Source organism: Salmo salar, chromosome ssa24, assembly GCF_905237065.1.
Source record: "Salmo salar chromosome ssa24, Ssal_v3.1, whole genome shotgun sequence".
In the NCBI taxonomy this organism is placed as follows: Eukaryota; Metazoa; Chordata; class Actinopteri; order Salmoniformes; family Salmonidae; genus Salmo; species Salmo salar.
Window position 1 is genome coordinate 22514329 of NC_059465.1, and position 11794 is coordinate 22526122.

The 11794-nt window shown below is 39.4% G+C and overlaps 1 protein-coding gene across 1 annotated transcript; it reads right to left on the minus strand.

The window, feature by feature from the left end:
- On the minus strand, window positions 1-11794 carry LOC106585533 (sphingomyelin phosphodiesterase 4). Its single transcript, XM_014171845.2, has 18 exons — window positions 11262-11794; window positions 11069-11155; window positions 5628-5764; window positions 5426-5501; window positions 4255-4351; window positions 4105-4157; window positions 3844-3983; window positions 3620-3725; window positions 3443-3502; window positions 3173-3318; window positions 2993-3080; window positions 2743-2819; window positions 2482-2645; window positions 2228-2370; window positions 1894-2112; window positions 1680-1802; window positions 1467-1595; window positions 1-369 (listed from the first exon to the last, which is right to left on the minus strand). The coding sequence occupies exons 1-18, from the start codon at window positions 11271-11273 to the stop codon at window positions 58-60; spliced, it is 2169 nt and encodes a 722-aa protein (XP_014027320.1). The 5' UTR covers window positions 11274-11794; the 3' UTR covers window positions 1-57.

The window sequence follows — 11794 nt, forward strand, 5'->3', positions numbered from 1 at the left end:
TGAGTTCAAAACACCTTTATTAGGTATAACACACACATTGACGCAGAAAAACGTTTTTTACTTTCCCACGTAGACAGTCATGCACAGTCCATACAAAAAGCTCAACATTAAGATGAGGCATGTGCTGAACAGTGGGCTAATAGAAAACAGAGATCCCAGCGAGTAGAGTAACAGGAGAATGAGTAATGTGCGATAACTCGCAAATGTGCGCAGGGTAAGGCGTGGCCGCAGGTGGTAGTCCTCCTGGCTTTGCTGTGTCACTGTACTCCTTGGGAACCTTCCTTTTACAGTGGAGATGATAAGGTAGTGTTGTCCCAGCCTTCCCAGCAGGTTCTGTTGTGAGCACAGATCGTTCATGTGTCCTTCAAGCTGCAGGACAAAATTCTCAAGTAATTTAGTCAATACATGTATCCCTGTACTACTACCAATCATTATAGGTAGGCCTACTGTATGCCATATGCACTGAGTATACAAAACATAGACCACCTTCCTAATATTGAGTTTCACCCCCTTTTGACCTCAATTAGTCAGAGCATGGACTCTACAAGGTGTTGAAAGCCTTCCACAGGGATGCTGGCCCATGTTGACTCCAATGCTTCCCGCAGTTGTGCCACTTAAATATTTTGTTTTGCCCATTCACCGTCTGAATGGCACACATACAAAATTAATGTCTCAATTGTCTTAAGGCTTAAAAATCCTTCTTTAACCAGTCTCCTCCCCTTCATTTACACTGATTGAAGTGGATTTAGTGACACCAATAAGGGATCATAGCTTTCACCTGGATTCACCTAGTCAGTCAATGTCAGAGTGTTCCTAATATTTTGAGAACTCCGTGTAAATGAATCATTATAGAAATATTAAATTGCATATAAAGTAAGACCCAAAGGCATCATGCCCATAGGGGGCACAGGGGCACATGACTCCTCAGATTTGTCATGTAAATTACAAAATACAAAATAATAAATAAAAAAAAGGTACATTTTTTTGTTGTTTTAATACTGTAATACTACTAGCCAACTAGCAATTTTATTAAGTTAGGTAAGTAGCAGATACTGTAGGTTCCCAATCTCCCAACCTCATAACTAGGTATCAATAAGCCATTTCAGGATATCAATCAAGTTAGAGTAGCTAGCTTGTCTAACTGTCTTAGCTGGTATGATTGCTGGCAGGTTCGTACACTTTAGAAAAGCAAGCAATTACTAAATGTATTGAATAAGACTCACATTCCTTTCAATCTTTTACCCAGATTTTAGTAGAGGTATGCTTAAGAGGTATGTTTATATATGCAGAAAAATAATTATAGAATTAAGCATGATGATTATGGCTCTAGATCGCAAGAAAAATATGTTTCAGGTGTTTGAAAAATGCCAACTTCTCCAACTTCCACCCCCCAGCCATCCTCACACACTTCGTGCCCCCTCAGATTTTTGGGGTACATGAAGCCCCTGGTAAGACTCCCCACTTACTCTGTTATTGATTAGAGTGGCGATCCAAAACATAAGCTGCACCAAGACTGCGTTTTCATAGCTTCTCACAGGCTGCAGCTGTGGATCCCCTTGATACTCAATATCAAATCTGCGAAGGCCATTGATAATCTGCAATAGAACACAATTACAGTGTACAATTATGTATTGCACCGTGTGCACATCATTCATTTTTATTGCAGTAGTTATTTTCACCTGCATTCTGCCAAGGTCTGTTAGGATCAGCCCGTTTTCACTGTGAATACAGTCAGGGAGCTGCTTGGATTCCTCCACTGACCCCATGTTCATCATCATCTGAGATAGATGACCTGTGTTGAGCTACAAAACAACCACAAATGATTTGAGACATCACTTTAACATTGGTTACTACTACTTGATAATAATAACCAGTGTCATATCATCTTCTCACATTGTAAACCTGCTTGAGGTTGTCCACAGCTTTCTTTAGTAGCTCCACTGTCTTCATGTCAGACTTGGTCATGTCATTCCCCCCACCTTCTGAATTGGTTTTAAGAATCGACCTCTTCCAGGAACAGAGAAACTGACCAACTGATACATTGGCTGGCTGGTCCAATGTGGTTTTTGCAGTCTGTTGGGCCTGCATTAGTCTCTGGACCAGTTTCAGCACCTACAATGTTCAGAATATAGAAAAGCATGTGTGACCACTATCCATATTTGGTAGATTGCAGCACCCTCAGTCAAATGGTCTTTCTTGTCATGCACTTGTCCTTAATGGGACTTACCTCAGCTCGCATTTCTACCCCAAACATTTGTAGTTTCTTGTTATTGGTGTGAGTCTTGGGCAGGGCAGCTATTTCAGTGGGCTGCACCTGAGATGCCATCAGAGTGGATGGGAGGGGACCCTGATGCAATAGCAATTTTTCTCCTGTAAACAAAATGTATGGAGAAAACAAATCGAAAACAAATCTTGAGAGGTCTAATGTTGTTCATTGTGATTGAGTTACAATGCCCTTCAACTAAGAATAATTGTGGTTACCATTTTCAATCAATTCTGGAAGACTGGTTTGGGCAAATACTTTTGTCATCCTGAAAACCATGGTTGCATTGTCGATGTTGACGAGGTCGACATGTGCCAATCTTTTCAAGAAGAAGCTGAATAGCCTGGTGTACATGAGAATATTCTCCTGAATGAAAGAGGCCCTAATAGACAGAGACAGCTTTATGTTAGCAAACGCACTCTTCAACCCAATGCTGTGTCTGAGCTATAACACTATTGAGCACATTCAAAATATCTTACCATTTCTCTTTGCTTTCACTGTAGACATGTTTTTGGTATCTCCAGGGCTGGATGTAACTAAGCCACGTCTCCAATACCTGTATTGAGAAACGGCTAATTCAAAACCACTTCTCTTATACATACATTCAGAACGCCTACAGTAGGATACCGTCCAAACCAGCTAGAAACACTGCAAATTAAGCAATAACATGGCCAAATGTCAAAGACAGACCAAATGTAAATCCAATGTAGAACTTAAGTGTGCACTCACTGCTCTGAAGGATGTCTCCATAGGCCACTGTTTGAAGCAGTGCAGCAAGAGAAGGTACAACCTCTGTGCATATTCTGATGTGACCACTCTGGGTTTCAATAACAACATTTTGTTAATATCATCATTATCATTATCCTCATCATCATCATCATTGTAAAAAACACTAGAGTGGGTATTCACCTTTTAAAATCTTCTGAGAGATGGGTTTCTGAGTGGGCAGAAGGTAAGACATCAGACTGGTCTAGTTTTGTTTTTCCAGAGAGGGCATGCATGTGCTTCACCAGCAGTCTCACCACCAGTATGTGCTCCTCTGTGATGACAGAGACCTGCAGGTTTACAGACAAGTGCTTATCATTAAAATGTAGAATTCCGAATCCATTAGATTAACAATGTGAATAAAAGTGCATGTTAGTCATGAAGAATGAGTCATCGAAGGAAGGTAGGAAAGACCTCATTAAGCTTCTGGTGTGTCTCCAAGGGGAAATGTGGCAGCCATATCTCCAAAAATATCTAAAGCAGGGACAATGAACAAGGCCATACAATGACTCAACAACTGCACCTTTGCGAGACAAGCCAAGATTGCTTTATTAAAAGTGTCTCTGTCCAACCCATATTTTTCTCAATCACCTGTAGCATAGTCCCTGATCTCCAGATACTCTGATTGGTTGTCTCAGCGTTAACAGGGCACTGGCATTTCAACAGGCCTTTGCTTGTTTCACTATACTTAGAGGACCTGGGGAACCATCAAAATAAGCGTTATCAAATATTAAATTTCATATTTGCCCTATATTGATAGATGATGTGCTGGTCTTATAATGCATTGTGAAAGGCATAGGCTAGCTATACAGCACCTTGGAATGTGTGAGGTCAAGGTGCCTTTGACATCTGAGTGGGGGGATCCTTCTGTAAGCAGGAAGTGTTTGAAATATGCATCCACCAAGGCAAAGTAGACGCTGTTTGAGATGGAGGTTTGCTGCCCTGAGTGGTGATCCTAATTTATCAATTAAAAACAGAGAACACTCAGGTTACTAAATGAGATAGCATTGGCAATGGATTGACTTTATTAATAACTTTATTTGAAACAAATGAAATGGAATAGCACTTCGGCCTACCCTCTGTGTAATGACGCTTGTGGCAAAATAAAACATAAAGTACTCAAAGGCATCTGGTGACAGTTAAGAACAACGCTAAACTAAAGTGGACAAAGTTCAATAATACTTAGTAATAGTTGTCATTGCGTCAAACATTGTAAAAAAGGATACTGAGTGACAATCTCTGATGATTCTGAGAGGGTAATTTATTGAGGAAAATCCGGCTATTTGAAATGACCCCCTCGTAGATGGAAATTCTCACACGATCCTGTTAAAATGAAAGAGAAAAAATACTCAACATTCATACAGGAATATAGACCAATAGGCCTTTAACTACTAATATTGTAATGTGTAGTAATACTTGCTAACGCGATGACATTGTGAAGTATGCTGAAATAAACACTGCACAATTAGCATTTACAGTCACATCTGAAAGGATTGGCGCCCTTGATAAAGATGAGCAAAAAAAGACTGGAATAAACAAATACAAATAAAAATTATTGGCACCTATTTTCAATACTTTGTGTACTCTGCCCTTGTGAGGATAACAGCACTTAGCCTTTTTCTATAATGTTATATGAGATTGAAGAACACATTGGGAGGGATCTTAGACCATTCCTCCATACAGAATCTTTTCAGATCCTTTCCAGATCCTTCAAACCACAGGTTTTCAAGGGAGACTCATTTTGTGGCCAATTAACCATTGAATGTGTGCTTGGGGTCATTGTCTTGCTGGAAGATCAACTTTCAGGTCAAGTTCTGTAATTCTCCAACTGTGGGCCTTGGACTAGTCTTTGTCTCCCGAACCATCATCCTCGCTGTGCATGGAGAAAAGATACATTTGTGTCCTCTACCAGGCAAGTTTACACCGTTCCAGTGGTTTTAAACTTTGTAATTGTTGCCCTAATAGTGGTAAGTGATATATTTGGTTTTTCAGTAGTTTTTTTTGTACCTATTGCCTGATTTATGAAAGTCACCAACCATTTCTCTCTTTTAATTTGTGAGTTTTTTGCCTTTCCCCACAGTGATGGATGACAAATGGATTTTACATGTGTGTGACCAAATGTTTATACCCCAGTGAAACAGGAAGCCATGAAAGGTCACAATACAGTTTCTTGAACTGAGATTAATTTAAAACAGTATAATGTTAATGCAGATTAAATTGTTTGATTTATTTATAAGATTCGTTAGGGTGCCAATCATTTAATCACCTAGATTTTTTTTACTGGTTAAACAAAATCTCTTTCTCTGAGCAATTAGTATAAAATAATATAATTTTGCCTACAATATAGCTTGGTACCAATCATTTCAGATGTGACTGTACTGTATGTTGAAAACTTACAGGTAAATTGGCGACTTGGATCTCAAAGTTGTAGTCTTCAGCTTGAAGTTTATAAACAAGTTTCAGCATTGGGCCACTGCAAAATATTGTATGTTGGTGAAAACTTCCATGTTTATTAGTATACTGTAGGTGTAATACACATTAGTAATATAATATTATCGATAGCTAGTTGTAGAATGTCTCAAATCACAGACAGGTCCACCTTGGTTGTAGGAACTCCAGTACATTGCTGTAGTCACTGCTGTGGGCTTGCAGGGAGGAAAGACTCCAACCAACAGTGCTGCCATCCAGGCTGCCAACAACCCTCTCCACCAGCCAGGGGAAGATAACACATAGCTCCTGTATGAGGCCAAACAGCATCGTTAACACACCCCACCCTCAGTTTACATGTACAGGCTACGCTACCTGATTTGAAGAGGAGTTGTGCTATGACACAGTGGCAATCTGAAATCTTTGCATCATGAGGATCTAGAGGACAATTTGCAACAGGAAGCAGCATATGTACATGGTACAGCTGTCTGAATGGCTGTGTCCAGACAGTCACAGTAACACATTGTCTACATCAGCATGAAACAGCAACTGGCTGATCCTCTCTGACATTTACTCTACACGTGGCCACTAACAAGCAACTTTTTCATACCACTTGCAGCTTGTGTGTGAAAACATAATCCACGTATGTTAAAACGTTCAAATACAATGTCTTTATGGAAACTGGTGTAGTAGCTAGCAGGGGTGCAACTTTGGTTTTAGAAGTGAGGGGGACATACAGTACCAGACAAAAGTTTGGACACACCTACTCATTCAAGGGTTTTTCTTTATTTTTAAAATTTCTACATTGTAGAATACTAGTGAAGACATCAAAACTATGAAATAACACATATGGAATCATGTAGTAACCAAAAAGGTCTTAAACAAATAGAAATATATTTTATATTTTATATTCTTCAAAGTAGCCACCCTTTGCCTTGACGACAGCTTTGCACACTCTTGGCATTCTCCCAACCAGCTTTCATGAGGTAGTCACCTGGAATGCATTTCAATTAATTAACAGGTCTGCCTTGTTAAAAGTTAATTTGTAGAATGTCTTTACTTCTTAATGCGTTTGAGCCAGTCAGTTGTGTTGTGACAAGGTAGGGGTGGTATACAGAATAGCCCTATTTGGTAAAAGACCAAGAACATATTATGGCAAGAAAAGCTCAAATAAGCAAAGAGAAATGACAGTCCATCGTTACTTTAAGACATCAAGGTCAGTCAATGCGGAAAATTTCAGGAACTTTGATAGTTTCTTTAAGTGCAGTCGGAAAAACCATCAAGCGCTATGATGAAACTGGCTCTCATGAGGACCGCCACAGGAAAGGAAGTCCCAGAGTTACCTCTGCTGCAGAGGATAAGTTCATTAGAGTTGACTAAACCTCAGATTACAGCCCAAATAAATGCTTCACAGAGTTCAAGTAACAGACATCTCAATATCAACTATTCAGAGGAGACTGCATGAATCAGGCCATCATGGTCAAATTGCTACATAGAAACCATGACTAAAGAACACCAATAAGAAGAAGAGACTTGCTTGGGCCAAGAAACATGAGCAATGGACATTAGACCGGTGTAAATCTGTCCTTTGGTCTGATGAGTCCAAATTTGAGATTTTTAGTTCCAACCGCTGTGTCTTTGTGAGACGCAGAGTAGGTGGACGGATGATATCCGCATGTGTGGTTCCCACCATGAAGCATGGAGGAGGAGGTGGGATTGTGGGGTGGTGCTTTTCTGGTGACACCGTCAGTGATTTATTTAGAATTCAGGGCACACTTAACCAGCATGGCTACCACAGCATTCTGCAGAGATACACCATCCCATCTGGTTTAAGTTTAGTGGGATTATCATTTGTTTTTCAACAGGACAATGACCCAACACACCTCCAGGCTGTGTAAGGGCTATTTGACCAAGAAGGAGAGTGATGGAGTGCTTCATCAGATGACCTGGCCTCCGCAATCACCCAACCTCAACCCAAATGAGATGGTTTAGGATGAGTTGCACCACAGAGTGATGGAAAAGCAGCGAACAAGTGCTCAGCATTTGTGGGAACTCCTTCAAGACTGTTGGAAAATCATTCCTCATGAAGCTTGTTGAGAGAATGCCAAGAGTGTGGCTACTTTGAAGAACCTAAATTTAACATATATTTTAATTTGTTTAACACTTTATGATTAATACATGATTCCATATGTATTATTTCATAGTTTTGATGTCTTCACTATTATTCTACAATGTAGAAAATAGTCAAAATAAAGAAAAACCCTTGAATGAGTAGGTGTGTTCATATTTTGTCTGGTACTGTATATACAGTTGAAGTCGGAAGTTTACATACACCTTAGCCAAATACATTTCAACTCAGTTTTTCACAATTCCTGACATTTAATTCTAGTAAAAATTCCCTGTCTTAGGTCAGTTAGGATCACCACTTTATTTTAAGAATGTGAAATCTCAGAATAATAATAGAGAGAATTATTTAATTCAGCTTTTATTTCTTTCATCACATTCCCAGTGGGTCAGAAGTTTACATACACTCAATTAGTATTTGGTAGCATTGCCTTTAAATTGTTTAACTTGGGTCAAATGTTTTGGGTAGCCTTCCACAAGCTTCCCACAATAAATTGGGTGAATTTTGTCCCATTCCTCCTGACAGAGCTGATGTAACCGAGTCAGGTTTGTAGGCCTATGTCACGTCCTGACCATAGTAAGATGTGATTTTCTATGGCAGAGTAGGTTAGGGCATGACAGGGGGTGTTTTGTGTTTTTCTATGTTTTCTATTTCTATGTTTAAGTTCTAGTTGTTCTATTTCTATGTTGTTTTTTTGGGGTTGATCTCCAATTGGAAGCAGCTGGTCCTCGTTGCCTCTAATTGGAGATCATATTTAAGTAAGGGTTTTTCTTCCTGGGTTTTGTGGGTGATTATATTTTGAGTAGTGTTTGTTTCTCTCTGCATCACGTTTTTTTTCCCTTCATATTCAGATATTTGGGTATTGCAAAGTTCACGGATTAAATAAATGTGGAACTACAACCACGCTGCACTTTGGTCCGCTCCTTTTGACAGCAGTGACAGCCTCCTTGCTCGCACACGCTTTGTCCCATTTGTCCCACGCTTTGTCCCATCTTTGTCCCATGTGCAGTTGTAAACAGTAGTCTGGCTTTTTTATGGCGGTTTTGGAGCAGTGGCTTCTTCCTTGCTGAGTGGCCTTTCACGTTATGTCGATATGGGACTCATTTTACTGTGGATGTAGATACTTTTGTACCTGTTTCCTCCAGCATCTTCACAAGGTCCTTTGCTGTTGTTCTGGGATTGACTTGCACTTTTCGCACCAAAGTACGTTCATCTCTAGGAGACAGAACGCGTCTCCTTCCTGAGCGGTATGATGGCTGCGTGGTTCCATGGTGTTTATACCTGCGTACTATTGTTTGTACAGATGAACTTGGTACCTTCAGGCATTTGGAAATTGCTCCAAGGATGAACCAGACTTGTGGAGGTCTACAATTTCCAAGCTGTTTAAAGGGACCGTAATCTTAGTGTATGTAAACTTCTGACCCACTGGAATTGTGATACAATGAATTATAAGTGAAATAATCTGTCTGTTAACAATTGTTGGAAAAATGACTTGTGTCATGCACAAAGTAGATGTCCTAACCGACTTGCCAAAACTATAGTTTGTTAATTAGAAATTTGTGGAGTGGTTGAAAAATGAGTTTTAATGACTCCAACCGAAGTGTATGTAAACTTCCGACTTCAACTGTATATACACTACCATTCAAAAGTTTGGGGTCACTTAGAAATGTCCTTGTTTTTTAAAGAAAATTATGTTTTTTGTCATTTAAAATAACAACAAATTGATCAGAAATACAGTGTAGACATTGTTAATGTTGTACATGATTATTGTAGCTGGAAGTGGCTGATTCTTTTGTAATAGCTACGTAGGCGTAGATTCCAATTATGAGCAACCATCACTCCTGTGTTCCAATGGCACGTTGAGTTAGCTATTCCAAGTTTAGCATTTTAAAAGGCTAATTGATCATTAGAAAACTCTTTTGCAATTATGTTACCACAGCTGAAAACTGTTGTCCTGAATATAGAAGCAAAGAAAAATGGCCTTCTTTAGACTGGTTGAGTATCTGGAGCATCAGCATTTGTGGGTTCGATTACAGGCTCAAAATGGCCAGATCAAAGACCTTACTTCTGAAACTCGTCAGTCTATTCTTGATCTGAGAAAATATGTCTATTCCATGCGAGAAATTGCCAAGAAACTGAAGATCTGTGAACTACTCTCTTCACAGAACAGCGCAAACTGGCTCTAACCAGAATAGAAAAAGGAGTGGGAGACCATGGGGCACAACTGAGCAAGAGGACAAGTACATTAGAGTTTCTAGTTTGAGAAACAGACGCCTCACAAATCCTCAACTGGCAGCATCATTAAATGGTACCCGCAAAAAAAACATCTCAACGTCAACAGTGAAGAGGCGACTCCGGGATACTGGCCTTCTAGGCAGAGTTGCAAAGAAAAAGCCATATCTCAGACTGGCTAATAAAAATAAAAGATTAAGATGGGCAAAAGGACACAGACACTGGACGAAGGAACTCTGCCTAGAAGGCCAGCATCCCGGAGTCGCCTCTTCACTGTTGACATTGAGACTGGTGTTTTGCGGGTTGAGTACTTGTGAGGCGTCTGTTTCTTAAACTAGAAACTCTAATGTACTTGTCCTCTAGCTCAGTTGTGCACCGTGGCCTCCCACTCCTTTTTCTATTCTGGTTAGAGTCAGTTTGCGCTGTTCTGTGCAGGGAGCCGAGAGAGTAGTACACAGCGTTGTACGAGATCTTCAGTTTCTTGGAAATATTTCGCATGGAATAGCCTTCATTTCTCAGAACAAAAATAGACTGATGAGTTTTAGAAGAAAGGTCTTTGTTTCTGGACATTTTGAGCCTGTAATTAAACTCACAAATGCTGATGCTCCAGATACTCAACTAGTCTAAAGAAGGCCAGCTTTATTGCTTCTTTAATCAGACAACAGTTTTCAGCTGTGTTAACATAATTGCAAAAGGGTTTTCTAATGATCAATTAGCCTTTTTAAATTATTAATATTAACTTGGATTAGCTAACTCAACGTGCCATTGGAACACAGGAGTGATGGTTACTGATAATGGGCCTCTGTACGCCTGTGTAGATATTCCATAAAAAAATCTGCCGTTTCCAGCTACAATAGTCATTTACAACATTAACAATGTCTACACTGTATTTGATACATTTTATGTTATTTTAATGGACAGAAAATGTGCTTTTCTTTCAAAAACAAGGACATTTCTAAGTGACCCCAAACATTTGAACAGTATTTATTTTATTTTTCATCCAATTGGATAAACACTCCAAACATGGTCCTAAAGCACAACTTTGCCTTGTTTTGTATCACATTCCAATGCTTAAACTGGGGGGGGACAAAAATGCAATTTCAGAATGTCCCTAGTGAAAGTTGTGCCCCTGGTCGCTAGTCATAGAATTGCAAGCTGCAACAGCAATACTGTGATATAGTGAAATGAATGAGGACGATATTACAGTATTCACATCATCTCTAGATACAATATAATTCAGTTGATTGTTTAGCTACCTTGACAGGTTTATCATCAATTTCTTTTGTCATCTCTGTGCATTGCTGTGGGAGTGACTTGATTGTCCAATCTGTCTTCAGATGATCCTGCATGGGAGAACACTCAATCATTAACATCAGCTATAAAATCCCCTGCTAAAATAAAAATCTTGAGCATTTTAAGATTTGAGATTTAAGATTTGTCTTGACTCACCGAAGAGGACATGACTGCAATGTAGTATTCCCATAAAACGCTTATCAGAAAAAGTAAACAAGATATGAAAACACAGTATTGAAGTCAAATAATCAGTTTAAAACATTTCCTTTACCATCTTGTGCACTTTTAGTTCAGACCATTGTGCCAATGTTTTGTATGATCATGTCTTTAGAGACTTCAGTGTATGACAGCTGTCCTCTGCAACAGTTGCTTGTGTGCCCCCCACATGTCATTTATTCTGCACCCACCCCCAAGTCTAGCTGGAGGTGGAATATTCCATGTTGATAAGGTTCAGTCAAAGAACCAATTCAGTGGATTTTGCATTTTTCAAACACCTGAAACAGCTCTCTCCTGCTATGTAGAGCCATAACCATCATGTCTAATTATATGTAATAAATATATAAATGTCTATTTTTCTGCGTAGGTTATCTGAGAATGCCTCTTTACCATTCAATTGTCATTTTAACTAAGGTTGCACATAGATTTTTTTAAAGAACGTTATGCCTTAGGAGTTTAGCACAAGTGCCACA